Source organism: Saccostrea cucullata, unplaced genomic scaffold (assembly GCF_032062105.1).
Source record: "Saccostrea cucullata isolate Sc308-1 unplaced genomic scaffold, CSIRO_AGI_Scuc_v1 ctg376, whole genome shotgun sequence".
Classification (NCBI taxonomy): domain Eukaryota; kingdom Metazoa; phylum Mollusca; class Bivalvia; order Ostreida; family Ostreidae; genus Saccostrea; species Saccostrea cuccullata.
The window spans coordinates 184,999-203,303 of record NW_026933720.1 but is presented as its reverse complement, the minus strand read 5'-3'; the positions used below and the strand labels follow the sequence as shown (position 1 = coordinate 203,303).

At 33.0% G+C, this 18,305-nt stretch overlaps 2 protein-coding genes across 2 annotated transcripts; both read right to left on the bottom strand.

Annotated features, from left to right (window-relative positions):
* Positions 1–1,159: 1,159 nt before the first annotated feature.
* Positions 1,160–6,533, bottom strand: LOC134239060 (adipocyte plasma membrane-associated protein Hemomucin-like). Its single transcript, XM_062721209.1, has 4 exons — positions 6,129–6,533; positions 2,886–2,996; positions 1,336–1,389; positions 1,160–1,242 (listed from the first exon to the last, which is right to left on the bottom strand). The coding sequence occupies exons 1-4, from the start codon at positions 6,529–6,531 to the stop codon at positions 1,160–1,162; spliced, it is 651 nt and encodes a 216-aa protein (XP_062577193.1). The 5' UTR covers positions 6,532–6,533.
* Positions 6,534–12,804: 6,271 nt separating this feature from the next.
* Positions 12,805–18,177, bottom strand: LOC134239088 (collagen alpha-1(XX) chain-like). Its single transcript, XM_062721246.1, has 5 exons — positions 17,798–18,177; positions 15,664–15,899; positions 14,442–14,614; positions 13,006–13,172; positions 12,805–12,812 (listed from the first exon to the last, which is right to left on the bottom strand). Exons 1-5 carry the CDS (start codon positions 17,886–17,888, stop codon positions 12,805–12,807), a joined length of 675 nt encoding a protein of 224 aa, XP_062577230.1. The 5' UTR covers positions 17,889–18,177.
* Between the last annotated feature and the right edge of the window lie 128 nt (positions 18,178–18,305).

The following is an 18,305-nucleotide window of genomic DNA, read 5'->3' as shown; positions in this document are numbered from 1 at the left end:
TCTAGTGATGGACGACGTTTAAGAAAAAGGAGACCTAAAATCAATGAATTTTCTATACAGAGAACTTAGTTTTCTGTGAGTTTTATTTTCTAAACCGTCCAAACACAGTTTATTAGAAAATAAATATCAGAGCTGGTTAACCTAAAACACCGGATTCACAGTATGTACATTTGTCCAAGAAAATGTTTTGTGGGTTTTGTACCAAATCATTTAGATCCGTTGGATATCGAGAATTAAGGAATCATTTCCTTATATTTTACATATTGGCAGATCGTCAGGGAACATTTCCTCGTCAGTAATATTCGAGAACTTTGCTTTTTGACATGATCGCTTTTTACTGGTCTGATTTCTTCCTAACTATATTCAGAATTTCACTCAAAGCAATCTCAGTATTTGGCTTTAAATTAAGATGGAATAAACAAAATGCTCTGTCCATCAGAGAAAGAAGGGTTTATATGAATTTAACTAAGTGAAAGTGACTGAACAGGAAATTGATCAACTTTAAGAGTATAGCCTTATGAAACAAGCATAAAAAGCTAAAATGATGTTCAGTAGCTTACTAGAAAGAGCAGATTATGATGACAATTGCTAATAAAGATCACTTTTAACAAATTAACCTGATATTGAATAACGTTAATTTAATGGAGAACTTAATCTAAGTAGGATATAGGCTTCAGACGCATAAATCCATGAACTGCAGATTCTACTAGAAATCGAACTGATCTCTGTCCTATGAGAGGTTAAACGCAAAATCGGTCAATCATTATTTTGCATTGTGTTCAATTAAGAGGTGTTTCTTTGCGAGTTATAACTCATATTGAGTTAAACTTGCAAAGAACTTCACTTGCTTGTGTAGGGCTGCAGATCCAGACATGTACTCTGTACTTAGGTTTCGAGCAGCAAAAGAATTAACGCACAACCAGCAGGGGACCTCGATTCATTCGGTCTCCTTTAAGGTCGTGTCTTACGTCCCACAGTGGAATTAAACCAGCGACAAAAGGATGAACGCCTTACTCTGTGAATCTACAGCAAATACTCTAAAAACTGTTTTTGGTCTCCATTGTTTTCCTCAAGAAAAGTCAAAAGTGACAGATGGGTGGTTAACATTATAGAGGGTGTCCGTAAATACACGGTAAAAACAAGGAAAATTGTCTTGCTATCAAACTTTTATTTTTGAAATTCCACCTCCTTTCTCTCCAACAATGCTTCTTATTGTGACATAGTGATGGCGTTGTGGAGTTGCTTGAATGGAAGAATTAAAATCCGTACGAATATTATAACTGATAAATTTTAAGTTTTCGTTTTAGAAAGTTGTAGAAAAAAATTCAAGCCTACCTTTAGCGGTTGTCGGTTTTGGTGTCGTTGTTGGTTTTGTCGTAGCCGGTGTACCTAAAAGAGTTTATTTTTGATTTTCATAAATTCAAAAAATGCTCTTAAAAACTGTATAATTACTGTATTTACTAGTATTTTAAAATTCAAAAAGCAAAAATAAGTGTGCAAGAAGACAATGTATGTTAAATCAAGGCGTTCTATTAACCCAAAGCTGTAAAGGAAATAGAAGTGGGTTTGGATGCCCATAGAGAGACAGGAAAATACCTGGACTCATTGGAATTTGACAAACACGGGGTGATGGAATGGAGAGGAGAAAGCTGCGAAATTTATATTCATATAAACACATATACAATTATTAAATAGACACATAAGAAATGCATCAATGTAAACATCTCCTTTGAATCTTTAAGTTTATTTTTGTATATTTGCATATAAAAAGCCTTTTAAACATTTATTTATATATGAGCAAATCAGATGCAAAAAATACCAAATAGTATAAAAATCATGACAATTTTTCTGAATGCCTGGATACCTATCGTTTTTAAACTAAAATATATATGTTGATTAATTTGCAATTAGAAAATGCATTGCTGATATTCCAATTCAAAAATATTGGAGATTTAACAATTTTCCCTACGTAATATGATCAACTGTAATCTTTAACTTTAAAGAAATACAGTGGATAGAATTGCATACCTTTGTGGATTCAGAGATACTTTAATGAGTATTTTTGATTCCTTAACTGCTAATTTTATAAATCTGAGGATCGGACTACCTTTTATATATTGAATCTAACAATTTTTATTCAATGCGTCAATCAAATTCTAGCTATCAAAAGGTACCAATACAAGATGGCCATGGTATTAAACCAAAGAAATTGCGAAATGAGTCTGGTAATTCATCTGACACATTTGTCTTATTTGTAAGTAACTACTTTCGGTTTGGATATAATTCGCAGGCAAACCATGCGTATCGAATCAGCTTGGAGACATTGACACCCTGTCGCTTTCCAGAAAGCATATTTATAGTTAAAAGATCACCGTGACGCACAAGCGGGAAATATATATTGAAAGTATTATATATGAAAATTACAGGTTTCAGAACATTAAAAAAATCACAACATTAACATTAGTATTATCTTTTGTGTAGTTGATGAATGTTTACCCCTTATGACAAAACCTTTCCTTGGGTACAAACATATTAACTTCGTGACCTTGACCTTAGAATTTGACTTTTGTTTGTATAACATTGGTCTTAACTTTTGAGTGATTGGTGCAAAAGAAAGTTTAAGGCACGATGTGAGATGATAGGAGAAAGCCTGAAACGAAATTCGTTTCTACAGGTGTTTAATATTTTCTTGTATAGTTTTAGGATCTTTATTGAATGGAATTTCTGCATTGTATTGGATTTGTGCATTGTGCAGCACATTTGGGTATCAAAAATGATTTTGTCAATCTAAGCAGCAAGCACAATAAAAGCATAATTTGCAATTAAGAGTTCAGAGTAATGCAAGGGCAAAGCAAGTGAGAATTGAATAATGTAAAATGCCTTACCCTGACAAAGTCCACAGGTTTTTCTACAACTACCAGACGCCCATACCGGGTCCGTTTTACAAATTGCCAGAGAATACGTGTTACAAAAAGGGTCCTGGTCTTCACAAGTGGCTACAATGAGAAACATTTCTTTAAAATGCATAAATTTGAAAGCAGTCTAACTTAAAGGTGAAAATTTTGTATAATTAAAAAGTGAAAATAACAATCAATGATCAATCTAAAAAACAACAATTATAAACAACACAAATCTGTAAACGGTGCATTAAAAACACATCCCAAAATCCCCGAGATTCAAGAGGTGGATCAGCTTTAAAAAGGTTGTTGAAATTGTAACATCACTGATTTTGAGGAGGGCAAAAAATTAGGGAACCCTGATTATTTTTATGCTAGTTTAATAAGTCCATATATATTATGAATTCTGTGGAAGATTACGCCAAACCCTGGGCTAAATAAGAAAGACATTGATACTTTCTCAGAATGGATAAAAGGTTTTCAGATGGATGATGAAATCTTGCATCTTATATGAAGCAGAATGTTTTCAAAGACTTACAAATAAAGAGAAGAAAAACCTATATGTCCTGTAATACGTCATTTATATATATGGATATGGACGATGAATTACTTGTATCAATTAGCAATAGTAACTTTCTCTCATCTCCATAAAACCAGTAATTTTGAAAAACAAGATAATACAGATTCTGATAGGTCTGTTTCATATTTGAATAATCTTTAATTTTTCCCTTTCGGGATGTGTTTGACAATTTTCCATTTTCCTTTACTAAATACGTTTATCTGAAGATTTTTCTAATACGGTTTACGTAAAACGTATATATATATATATATATCAAAGGTGAAGGATATGGAAATAGTTTTCAGTATTCAACAGTATTCAATATGAAAGTCCATAAAACAATACAAAATAGGAGCTGAGCAAACACGGACCTCTAAAACATCAGAGATGGGATAAGGCGCCATGGAGGAGTGAGCATCACCTGCCAACCGGTCACACCCGCCGTTTGCTCTATGTCATGATCCAGAAATTACGGGAAAGTCGTCGTCAATATAAATAATGGATTAACAATTGGTGTGAAAAACGTCAGTCAGCATTTGACGCAATGATGAATTGTATTTGCTGACAAAATCATTGTATCGACCATAGAACTTAGGAAATGATTACTTTAAACGAGACTGCTGATATTCTTGTTTCAGCAACTTGTTTGTCAATAATTTACCTCGTTTTTGAAATTGTTCATACGTAGAGCATGCTCTTGCATATCGAATCAACTGAGATATATAAACGCCGTATGCAGGTGATGAAAGGTATATTACTGCATAAGTATGGGAAGTTGACGATAGAAAAGTTAAAGAAATCACGTTTATCATATAACTTGGTAGTTAGGTTACCATTAACGTCTTTTTCAAGTAGAATATCCAAGTATGAAACAGATTCAGACTCTGTGGTATCTTTCATCTAAAGCTCACCAGAATATATTGTATCGACAAAAGACTGGAAGTTACCATTGTTAATTGAAAATACGTCGTTGATATATCTAAATGTTAAGCTGAAGGCCACAACAAGTGTTTTCTTCTTTCATGCATAAGATTTTGCATAAATTCTACTTCATATGAATACAAAAATGGGTCTGCTTAAAACGGAGCAAAATTAGTACCCATAGGAATTCCAATGGATTTTTTGATGACCTGATCTCCAAAAACCACATAGATATTGTTAATCAGAAACTCAAGCATCTTTATATGTCAACTTCAGAGTACTTGTGTGCGCAATAAGAACGAGTTTTAACAAAATAATTTTGAAAATGACCAAGTACTCGTTAGTAAATTTACGAGTTTTATTTTTATTGAAAAAGCAGCTGTCAATAATATCAAAAGGCCTGGACTTTAATTTAACGCGGGGAATGGTTCTGTATGAAGTTGAAAAGTATCATCGTATAAGCAGAATTTTTAGGTTAATTTAATTTTGGCATAAGAAGTGAGGGTTAAGAGATCGCTTAAATTGAATATCGCTAAAATTTAATTGCTATTTATTTGTAATAGCTTCTTTAGTGAAGTTTTCAAAATCGCTAAAATTACATCTCGCTAAAAATAAAACACCAATTTTATTGGACATTCTAATTGTTACGTCATCATTTATACACTGAATTGTCGAGGGATTTTTCCGTTATTTCCCGATCATAACAAGGAACACATGAAGAGTTTGACCCGTCGGCAAGGGATGCTTAATCCACCATGGTACCTGATTCCATCCCTGATGTTTTGGAGGTCTGTGTTTGCTCTTTTCCAATTTTATATTGTTTAGTGGACTTTTGAGCTTGAGTACGGTTCGTTATCTCCATATATTTCATGTAGTTTTATATGCACGCCCATGCAACCTCTTTCTATTTTATGTCTGAAAAATAATTCGCCGTTTAATAAATTTCCTATGATAACATCTTGGTTTGCTTTCTTCAACCAATCTGGACCTCAGAATTTAAATTGATGCCTCGGTTTATGAAAATGTTTAAATAAAAATTGAAAAATTGCTATCTTGTAGTTCTTTGGAAAACTATATTCTTTTGCAGCATACTCAGAGGACCTCTTGCTCTGTGAGAATGGAATTAAATTTAAACAGTCAAGAAAACTTTTTTTCTACAAAAACTTCAATGAACATTGAACAAGTTTACTTCCATCCATTAGTCAGGGTCAAACTTTGATAAGACCTAAATCTGCACATTAGAAATTTCCAAGTTTGTCATCTCTGGGTTGTTGGTTTTTTTTTCTTGAGTGGTTCTTTGAAGTATCAACCAGTTAGTACTTTTATCATATATATCCCCAAAATTCCCATTATTTCCAATAAAGCTTCCTGACAAAAGTAGAAAAACCCACATGACGACCAACATACGATTGTATACTATTTAACGTCCCTCTCCAGAATATTTCACTGATATGGAGACGTCACCATTGCCGGTGAAGGGCTGCAAATTTGGGCCTATGCTCGGCACTCAGGGCTATTGAGCAGGGAGGGATCTTTATCGTGCCACACCTGCTGTGACACGGGGCCTCGGTTTATACGGTCTCATCCGAAGGACCGCCCCATTTAGTCGCCTTTTACGACAAGCAAGGGGGTACTGAAGACCTATTCGAACCCTGAACCCCACAAACGAAGACACAATCAGAAACAAATGGACTACCAAAGGGACTCAAATGAATAACGAGACAATTTATTTTCAGTCCTTCTTTGGTTACCTGTTTGAAAATGTGGTTTTGGCGCTGTTGTTGTCAGTTTGGGAGTGGTTGTCGGTTTGGGAGTGGTTGTTGTCGGCTTAGGAGTAGTTGTTGTCGGTTTAGGCGTGGTTGTTGTCGGTTTAGGAGTGGTTGTTGTCGGTTTAGGAGTGGTTGTTGTCGGTTTAGGAGTGGTTGTTGTCGGTTTAGGAGTAGTTGTTGTCGGTTTGGGCGTGGTTGTTGTCGGTTCAGGCGTGGTTGTTGTCGGTTTAGGCGTGGTTGTTGTCGGTTTAGGAGTGGTTGTTGTCGGTTTAGGAGTGGTTGTTGTCGGTTTGGGAGTGGTTGTTGTCGGTTTAGGAGTGGTTGTTGTCGGTTTAGGCGTGGTTGTTGTCGGCTTGGGGGTAGTTGTTGTAGTAGCTAAGCACATCAATATATCAAAAATATTAAAAATGCAAAATCAAACAAAAGGCCCATGGGCCACATCGCTCACCTTTTAACAATAACTTTTCCTATGCTATTCTTTACCAAATTTCTCCTTTGTAATACCTACTGTGACCCAACCTTACACCTAGGGGGTCAAAATTTGTGTATTTCAATGTAGCCCCCGGGGTCATGATTTTGACAATTTATAATCTACACTATCCCAGGATACTTCCACCTAAGTTTCAGCTTTTCTGGGCCAGTAGTTCTTGAGGAGAAGATATTTAAAGATTTTTTTCCTAAATATTTCAATGTAAAACTTGGATTCCCTATTGTTGCCCCCCCCCCTTAGCCCTGGGGGTCATGATTTTAACAATTTAGAATCTACACTACCCCAGATTGCTTCCTCATAAGATTTAGTTTTCTGACCCGGTGGTTCTTGAGGAGAAAATTTTTTGAATGACCCCACCCTATTTTTGTCTTTTTTATTATCTCCCCTTGTAGGGAGACAATGGCCTTCATTTTTACGATATGAACTCCCCGTCCCACAAGGATGCTTTGTATCAAGTTTGGTTAAAATTGGCCCAGTGGTTCTTGAGAAGAAGTTGAAAATGTGAAATGTTTACAGACGGACAGACGGACGACGGACGACGGAACGGATGATCAGAGAAGATCACTTGAGCTTTCAGCTCAGGTTAGCTAAAAAGTAACAGTAAGTTTATATTAAAGATTAAAAGGAAAAAGAATAAGGAAAGGGCAGAAATACCAATAAGCCAACACTGTACATGAACAGTGATGGAAAAAACATTCACATGTACAATATAAGTAACAAGCGGCCCAGGGGCCACAAAGTTCACTTGAGCACTGAGTAAGAAATCACTATATTTTCAAAAAGCTAAAATGCATAAGTGGTCCCGACCTACTCCTAAAAGGGAGAGGTGGCATGCTTTGAACGAAATTGAATCTACACAAAGCATGCATACTATTTTTGGACTGACTTTTTTCCTATGACATTGAATCTACACCACCTAAGGAAGCTTCCAACTGAGTTTCATCTTTCCTGGCCCAGTGCTTCTTGAGAATATTTTTACAAAATGCCATTAATTTTTCAATAATTCAAATTATCCCCCTTTGGTAGAAGGCATGGCCCTTCATTTGAACAGACTTGAATCCCCTTCACCCAAAAATACTTTGTGGCAAGTTTGATTAAAATTGGCCAAGTGGTTCTTGAGAAGAAAATGAAAAATGTGAAAAGTTTATGACAACGACAACGACGACGACGCCAGGGACGACAGACAACGGACAAATTTTGATAAGAAAAGCTCACTTGAGCCTTCGGCTCTGGTGAGCTAAAAAGCGGAACAAGGTAAACGGAGATTAATAATCTCAGTATGAATATAATATTCTACAACCTTACGGACAATAAAAAGGTAATATAGGAATTAAAATAACAGTAGATCCGTATTATTCATCAGATTAACTGATCATGACAATAAATGTGACAGAGTAGGATGAATAAATTTAGTGAGTAGGCAATATACTAAACTTTACCGACAATAAGTATGTCAAAATTAGGAAGTACTTATGCAGCAGAGTCACAATCTAAAGTAAAGGACAAAAAACAGGAATTTCACCGAACGTTTGCATAATACAATAATACAAAAGCCACTATCTAGTTGAAAAAGAAAAGTAACATAGGTAAATATGTGTGGACGTCATTGGTAAATGAAGGAATCATAGTGATAGAGCATACGAGTAACAGAAAGTATATAGAACAAAAGGATAACAGCAGCATTAGAAAGTCATTACCTTTCTTGGTTGGAAGCGTCACAAACACAAATGGAGAGTGGGTAGTAGCTACAAAGTTAAGCTTGAATATTAAAAGCTACAAAGTAAAGCTGGAATTGTTAAATCAAAGCTAGAAAGAAGCTGGAATGGTTTAAAGCTGCAATGTAAAGCTGGAATGGTTTAAAGCTGCAGAGTAAAGCTAGAATGGTTAAAAGCAACAATGTAAAGCTAGAATGGTTAAAAGCTACAATGTAAAGCTAAAATAGTTAAAAGCTACAATGTAAAGCTGGAATGGTTTAAAGCTGCAAAGTAAAACTGAAATGGCTAAAAGCTTCAAAGTAAAGCTGGGATGATTAAAGCTACAAAGTAAAGCTGAAATGATTAAAAGCTAAAAAGTAAATCTGGAATGGTCAATAGCTTCAAAGCAAAGCTGGAATGGTTAAATTAAAGCTACAAGAAACTGGAATTGTCAAAAGCTACATAAAGGTTTGCAAGAATTGTATGCAGCAAGAAAATATACTTGAATGGTTATAAGCTTTAATGCTTGGATGGTTTTACTATAATAACCTACGCGAACGTCTTGATCTGTTGTTATAATGCTAACTGTGATAAACTGTATATTATTCCTGTAATATTCAATTATGCCATGTAAAATAAAAAATAAATTTCATTAAGCTGTGTTTGATAAAGCTATATGCAAAAATTCTACAAGTAGGAATGTAGTACTGCAAATGTTGAACAATTCCATTTTTTGTGCTGGTAGCATGAAACACGTCAAACATGTGTATAAGATCACACAGAAAGCATTGATGTAAGTATGGTCAATTTTAGGTGATAGCAATCACATTTAAACAATACTTACGTTGTTTAGTGGTGGAAGGTAAAACTGTAAATTGAAAAGAAAACCAAACATAAAAGTAAACCTCTTTAATCATACTTGTTTCGTATTATAATATATAATCTAAGTTTAAAATTTGTGAAATGCATTTTTATCTATTTATTTATTGCCTTCACACAGGGCACACGTTTTTCTACAGCTGCCTTTGGCCCAGTCTTTATTAGCTGTACAGACTTCCGGGGGATACGTAGCACAGTCTGGATCAGCGTCCACACAGGGTACTGTAAAATGATGTGAAACAAAATGTTCTAGATACCGATGTTTAAAAGTATTTTACGCCTTTTCAGACTCCTCTTTCAGATTGTTTAAGTTCAGTCATATGACTTCTTTTGCAATGATTTTAATAGGCTTTGGATTATACATTAAAACAAGCGAAAATATTTCTTTACACAAGTTGCGGATAAGATAAAGCATAGCATTGACGATGTGTTTTTGGATTCCTTCATGAAAAAGATCGAAATAGAAACCCCAAAGAGCTATATATGATAAGAAGGCCTCTGGGATTTGATAAATTTGCAAAATACCTAAAATGATGATACATGTATTTTGAATTCAATGTATAAAACAAAATTTAGAAAAAAAGTGATTTTTCCCTTTAATAAAACAATTTGTTTTGTCTCATTTTCTTTCTTGATATGACTTCTTCACCATTGGTGAAAAGAAGAAATTAAAATATATGAAACATATCAAAAATACTAGTAACTAGTAATTCCTAATTTTTTAAATAACGAATTCGGGTTAGCCAGTGTATGTTTCAGTTAAATTGTATTTCTTAGTTTGCTAGAATCATCTGACAGGGTCTATATGGTGAGATTTTTGTGCAAAAAGAAAAACATTCATCATTTTGAAATAAAAGAAGGCATAAAATAATGATTGACAACAGTATTTTTTTTAGATATAATGAACTTCCAGGAATTGTATTTAAATAACAGATTAACTGATCATGACAATAAAATTGACATAGTTGGATGAAGAAATTTAGTGAGTAGGCAATATACTAAAATTTACCGACAATAAGTATGTCAAAGTTAGGAAGTACTTATGCAGACAGAGTCACAATCTATAGCAAGGGACTAAAACAGGAATTTTACAGAAAGTTAGCATAAATACAATATTACAAAAGCCACTTTCTGGTTAAAAAAGAAAAGTAACATAGGTAAATATGTGTGAACTTCATTGGTAAATGAAGGAATCATAGTGATAGAGCACATGACTAACAAAAAGTATTTAAAACAAAAGGATAACAGCAGCATTATACAGTCATTACCTTTCTTTGTTGGAAGTGTCACAAACACAAATGGAGCGTGGGTAGTAGCTACAAAGTTAAACTGGAGTATTTAAAGCTACAAAGTAAAGCTGGAATTGTTAAATTAAAGCTAGAAAAAAGCTGGAATGGTTAATAGCTACAATGTAAAGCTAGAATGGTTAAAAGCTAAAATGTAAAGCTGGAATGGTTTAAAGTAAAACTGAAATGGTTAAAAGCTTCAAAATAAAGCTGGAATGATTAAAGCTACAAAGTAAAGCTGAAATGATTAAAAGCTAAAAAGTAAATCTGGAATGGTCAATAGCTTCAAAGCAAAGCTGGGATGGTTAAATTAAAGCTACAAGAAACTGGAATTGTCAAAAGCTACATAAAGGTTTGCAAGAATTGTATGCAGCAAGAAAATATACTTGAATGGTTATAAGCTTTGAAATAATGCTTGGATGGTTTTACTATAATAACCTACGCGAACGTCTTGATCTGCTGCTCTAATGCCAGCTGTGATAAACTGTATATTATTCCTGTAATATCCAATTATGCCATGTAAAGTAAAAAATGATTTCATTCAGCTGTGTTTGAAAAAGCTTTATGCAAAAATTCTACAAGTAGGAATGTAGTACTGCAAATGTAAAAAAAATTCCATTTATTGTGTTGGTAGCATGAGACACGTCAAACATGTGTATTAGATCCCACAGAAAGCCAAGATGTAAGTACGGTCAATTTCAGGTGATAGCAATCACATTTAAACAATACTTACGTTGTTTAGTGGTGGAAGGTAAAACTGAACATTGAAAAGAAAACCAAACATAAAAGTAAACCTCTTTAAGCATACTTGTTTCGTATTATAATAAATAATCTAAGTTTAAAATTTGTGAAATGCATTTTTATCTATCTATTTATTTTTTTGTTGTGATACAATGAATTCATTTATGTTTAACTCGCCTTCACACAGGGCACACGTCTTTCTACAGCTGCCTTTGGCCCAGTCTTTATTTGCTGTACAGACTTCCGGGGGATACGTGGCACAGTCTGGATCAGCGTCCACACAGGGTACTGTAAAATCATGTGAAACAAAATGTTCTAGATACCGATGTTTAAAAGTATTTTACGCCTTTTCAGACTCCTCTTTCAGATTGTTTAAGTTCAGTCATATGACTTCTTTTGCAATGATTTTTTAATAGGCCTTGGATTATACATGAAAACAAGCGAACATATTTCTGTATAAAAGTTGCGGATAAGATAAAGCATAGCATTGACGATGTGTTTTTTGATTCCTTTATGAAAAAGATCGAAAAAGAAACCCCAAAGAACTATACATGATAAGAGGGCCTCTGGACTTTGATAAGTTTGCAAAATACCTAAAATGATGATATTTTGAATTCAATGTATAAAACACACTTTAGAAAAAAATTATTTTCCCTCTTAATAAAACAATTTGTTTTGTCTCATTTTGTTTCTTGATTTGACTTCTTCTCCATTTGTGAAAAGAAGAAATTGAAATATATGAAACATTTCAAAAATACTAGTAACTAGTAATTCGTAATTTTTTTAAATAAAGAATTCGGGTTACCCAGTGTATGTTTTAGTTAAAGTATATTTCATACTTTACTAGAATCATCTGACGGGCTTTATATGGTGAGATTTTTGTGCAAAAAGAAAATATTCATCATTTTGAAATAAAAGAAGGCATAAAATAATGATTGGCAACAGTAATTTTTTTTTTTATATATAATGAACTTCCAGGCCTGGTATTTAAATGAAATAGTCAACTTTAATCTAATTAGTACCATTACTTTGGAAAAATTTCCTTTTGAATCTCTGAAAATGACAAATAGTATGAAGAATTCTTCAAGTTAAATATTCTTGTGGAAATATATTCTATAACTTTGTACATGCAAAACGTTAGAGTATTCACTATTGAAGAAAATTTTTGAAAGGCACTGTTGTGCTTAAACATCGTTTGAATAGTGTCTTTGTAGACACCTCCTTAAACTGATAAAAGAAAGACCTTACGGTGCGATTGATGTATGATATTGGCGGTATAGAAAACATGGTGCTGTGAAGGATTGGCTGGTGTTGGAGGATTAGCTGTTGCTGTTATAGGAATAAATACAGGATTGTGCGGCCTTATCGAAGTCGAAGGAATGGATGTGGAAAAGGTTGTAGCAGCTAAAAATAATAACATTTATTGTATTTATAATATAGTTGGGGTATTTTTTACTGAATTATTTATTGTTTAACCATTGCAGAAAATCCGAGAGAAATTCCTGAAAAGTGTTTAAAAATATTTTATTCAAGTAAAATAGTTTAAAATGGGTTAATAAATTAGATATTCAAATGCCTACAAGATTATCGTTTTGTGATATATTAAAAATTTTGATGAATTGTTACAATATTTATTGTATAATAATCAAATGTATTAAAATTTTTAAAGCGCATTCATTGTCAAAATACACAAATTGACTGAACAATTAAAAAAAGCACTTGTGTGGGGATCTACCTGAGAAATAAGGGTATAGGGGTTTTAGACTTACCCCTACATATCTGTTTCCACAGGAATCGTGCTGCTGTGAAAGTATCAATGTGATTCAGATCGGTGATCACGTGTTGTGAGCTGGTGGCCATAGTATGAATTTCGCCCCAGTACAACTTACAATTTCCGACAGGCACCACGTAGATTGTAACATTCTGGCGTTTAAGGCTGTTTATGGAAATAAACACTAGGCTACCAAAAGTGTTACATTCTAGCGTTGAAATGCTAAACATGTACATAGCTATGGTCAGCAAATGGAAAAGTTGAAGATTACAAACAGTGATCGATATAAGTTAAATCTATAAACCATAAAAATATAAGAAGAGGACATAAAACACGAATCCCTGGAAACGTCAGAGGTGGGATCGGGTGCCAAGGAGGAGTAAGCATCCCTTCATTACCAGTAACACCCACCGTGAGTCCTCTATGTATTGATCAGGTACACGAAACATTCCGTAGTCAAACTCCGTAAAAAATAGAATAGCCTAACAATTGGTATGAAAAAAGCCAGTCAAATATCATTGACAGGTAATGTTTTCGAACAAGGTCAAAATAACTACCATAACTTTAATCGTTTAAAGGTTAATCGAGTTTGTTGAAAACTCTGTAACATCAACTTATCAGTGCTGATCATGCTTTAATTCTAAAATTTCACCTCATTCAGGGAAATCTTTTGATTAGCCAATAAGTTTGGAGACATAACCGCTATAAGCATAAGTTAGAGAAATATTACTACATAAGTAAAGATCAAGATGGAAAAGCTGAAGTCATCTCCTTTGTCATAAAGTTTGTTTGTTTGTTGGACCTTGTCGTCTATATCATGTATATAGTCAGTAAACAACCAAATATGAAAATTTTATTGAAGACTCTGTGACGGTCTTCGTGTCAAGTTCACTGGGATATATCGAGTCTATAACTATATGATTGTTAATTGATAAAATATAGTCGATATATATGAATGTCGAATAAAAGATCATAGCAAGAATTTTCTTCTTCTCATGTAGAAGTTTTTGAATAAATTGTACTGCATGGGAATATAAAAACAGGCCAGCTAATAAATCAGGAGAGTTAGTGTCCCATTGATTCAAACAGTTTCTTGGAAGACCTGGTCTTCAAAATAGTACAGAAATGTTGTGAAGATGAAATCCAGCATCCTTTTAATATCATTATCAACTTCAGAGTTCTTGTGTGTTAGTGACAAGCAGAGTGGTTCTTAACGAAGTAATTTTGCTGATGAACAATCACAAGATATGAAAATTTACGAGGTCAATTTTTCATTGAATAAGCAGTTGTCTGTGATATAAAAGAAATCTAAATTTTAATTTATAGCGAGGAATAATGAACTATAGAAAAAAAATTAAAGCAAATGAAGTAATTGAAGATGGAAACACCTATCTCCTATCTGCGTTACACAATGTTTTCCTAAAAAATACATACTTGTAGATCTCCGTTATGGTTTCTTCTGGAATGGACGACCCACCATCTGTCATGACGATTAGAACGTTTTCCGCTGCCGGTCGGTCACCGTTCTCTTTTGTAAACATATGCGTTCTTACATGCGTCAAGGCATTGTGTGTGTCTGTCGCTCCACCGCGATAGGACATATAGGTCTACAATTTTTCATTTATTTATTATCATCTTCATTGATTGTAACTGTAAAATACTTATGCATCATTATAAGCAAATTTAATTATTATTTAATTTGAATTAATGAATATTACCTTTCAAAGGAATATGATATTAATAGATAAATGCTCATAATCGACTTAAACTGTTTATTTGAATAATGGTGGTATTAGAATACTGTATCACTTATTTTCATTATCATTTTGTTTTTAAAAAAAATTATTTTCTTCTGTCTTGAGAAAGAAATCTTACTTCTAATCAAAAAATGTGTTTGTAAATCACTGATATATCCAATTGACAGCAAAGGGGCAAAGGTAAAAAAAAAATGCTCAAATGCAAGACAAACTTAAAGGTTAAGCTCAAGAGATTAAAAAAATATTGCTACCCCCAAAAAGGACTTGTTTTAATGAGTATATCTTTTAATAAAATAAAACCCAAGCCCAAACCGTTAAATAATTACGTCAAGGTTAATTTTTCTAAGGGTAGCTAAAACTCTCAGGTAACAAATTTCAAATAAGTTGGTATACAAAGAAAGACTTATCACAAGAAATGCACCTGTGAAATATGAAAACCCTTGAACTACTTGATCATACATTATGACTAAGGTTAAAGCTTTTTAAGTTTTTCAAACTCTAAATCGTGGTGAAAAAGGTAAAACATATTTTTAACAAAGGAAAGACCTTGTCATAATGATTATTGTGGGTTAAACTACATAGTCAGATTCAAGAGATAAAATATGTTAGTAGTCTTGGTACCAAAAGAAAGGTCTTACTTCAAGAAAAAAAACCATGTGAAATATGAAACGTATAGCTCCGTCCAATCAAAAGTTTTTTCATGGAAAAACAGACAGACAGACATATGGACGGACTTGACAAATTAATATCCCCTCGAGTCTTATATTATTGGGGCATAATGAGAGCATAATTTTTGTTTGTTTTCTTAAGTATTCTGCTTTTGGAAACTAATTACAATTTGCACAATTTAAAGTCTTTTCAAAATAAATGCGAAATCTTATATTCTTGCAAAATGGTACCTGAATTTCTGTTATTAATTCTGCTTTTGTATGAAAATTTTTCAAGGGCAAATCACTGTGCTGTCCACCGGCAAAGTTCATGACCCCCACCTGGGTGTTAAGGGGCCCCAAGGTGAGTGAACGCTGAAGGATAAAATCCCGAACGAATGGAATGATTTGAGTGTGATAGACATGCTGACCGATACTTCCGGAGGCGTCCAAGAGGAACAGGATATCACTAACCACTGTTTGACACTCTGAGAACATATAAACCATACAACCAGTAGTTATCAATGATTTTATCTACTGTCAAGCTTCCTTCCATCCGAATAAGTAGCTAATTAAACAAGATTAACACGATTTTTTTTTTGGGGGGAAGGGTGGAAAATTCAATTCGATTCAATTTATTCACTCAAAACCATGTAAATGGTACATGAGGTACAAAAACATATAAAACATATATACATATAATACAGTGGGTCAAGCAGAAGGTGATAACTAAGGAGAACAGACAATACTATTAATTTTAGAAATAAATGTACATAATTGTTTCAAAGAATCAACATCATTCTGGCACATGATTTCACAAAACTTGATGATATTTGGATTAGAGCAAAATTTTTGGTTCAAATAAACTTTCCTTAGTTGGTTTAAAGCACTACATTCTAAAATAAATGATACTCATCTCCTATTTGGTTACTACTGTATAAGCTACAAACTCTTTCATTTCTTTGAGTACCATTCCATCTACCTGTTTCAATTGGGAGGTTGTGATTTGTGGTTCTAAACTTAACAAAAGTTTTTCTAAATTTAAATGATAACAGTGTTAAATATTTTTCGCACTCAAAATTGGTTTTAAAAATGGAATACAGTGTAATTAAAAAAAACAGTTTTGTCTATTTTTACATTCTGAATTTTAAAAGAAGGATATCTCGAGAGCATTGAGAAAAGTACTTCAGTAATCAAAGTTTTAAATGTAGAAATAATCTTTTTTTTTTTAATTCAATCGTCTCGTTTTCTCATATTCCTTACATGTTCAAATCTGGTGTTTATTAATTGAAATGATGCAAAAATTGTATACATTTTATTCTACTGTTTTGAACATATTTTATTGACAATATGTCAAAGAGATTGATAATGCACAAGTTCCAAAAATTTAGATAATCCTCTCCCATACATAAGATCTGAATAGCTATACAAAATTTACAAAGTTTTTCTATGATATAATTTATTTATATGTACGTAAAAAACAAAAAACAATTGTTTTTATGAATAAGAAAATGATATCACTTAATGATAATGGTGATAATAAATACAATGTTGATTAATTTTTTTATAGTATTACACTTAAAAATCTGTTCACATGTAAGAGAAACAGAAATAATCACTCTATACATTTCAAGAGGAGGTGACCAATTAGACATTTAAGGAGCTACAGATGAAGGCATTTGGAATACAAGTAAAGACGGTTAAACAGTCACTTTCACTCTTTGTAGGCATATTGATGGTGCACAAACATTTATATGTGTTTTTTACACTTTTTCTGTTTAACACTGGATAATTATAGGGACACATCTGCCTGATACATTTCATTTATATTGTATAGTTCCTTTCAGCGACTTAAGTATTAAAACATATAATTTTCCAATATGATTAATTTATTTAAATTTAACATGCATATACCTAAAGTTTTATAACATGCAATGCCAATAAATAGTTTCGATGAATTGCATGAGTTACTGAAATTGTCATAGTTAGAATTTTTTTTTTTGGATTTGCTATTAAAAAATGATTTTAATAAGCAAGTCTATCGGATCATTTTGTTTTCAATAGACCATATAAATCAAATACTCCGGTAATCAATATCCTTTTAAAATACATTTGCAACTTCCATTTGAAGTTAACCAAATAAAATCTTAATATTGAAACATTGGCAAATATAAACTTTTCCAAATGTGCCGATTTATTTCTTGTATATATTTCAGTAAATAAGACTTACGTTGAATGTTCGACCCACTCTTGCCTTTCAGAGTAGGTAAGTGTTTCTATGACACTTATTCTCTAATACCTATCATTGTAAGTAATTTCATTCATTTCAAGAAAAAGGATTTTGTACCACGTTTGAGTTATAATAGTCCGTCAGTAACGTACTTACCTCCGCTCTGACATGTATAAACGTTAAGATTGATCACAAGGACAAAGTAAATCAATTTCCAAATCCACATTGTGTTAGCGATCACAAACATTGGCTATATTATCTTATTTAATCATATCAGTACGCCATGAACCAAAGTAGGAAGGTCGTCCTAAATTATTATTTATTATTACATAATAAAGGTCATCTCAATAATACAAGAGAATAGAAAAGAATCAAAAGAGAACTGAAAATCAAACGGACAATCTTGAAGTCTTAGAATCTAATTAGATGTTAACTTGAGGACCCTTAAGTCGATTCCTATATAAATGAACTTTTATTTGAGAAGCTTGAAATGCTTGAGAAAAAAAGACTGAAAATATTGCAAAAATACATCAATCTTCTGCTCACGAGAAAGTTTTTTTTCTGCACATGAGTCTTTAAAAAAAATACACTTCCGATTGACCTATAAATGTTTTCTTGAAATTCCCCTGGAAAATAGATAAGACTAGACAAATATCTTTGGATC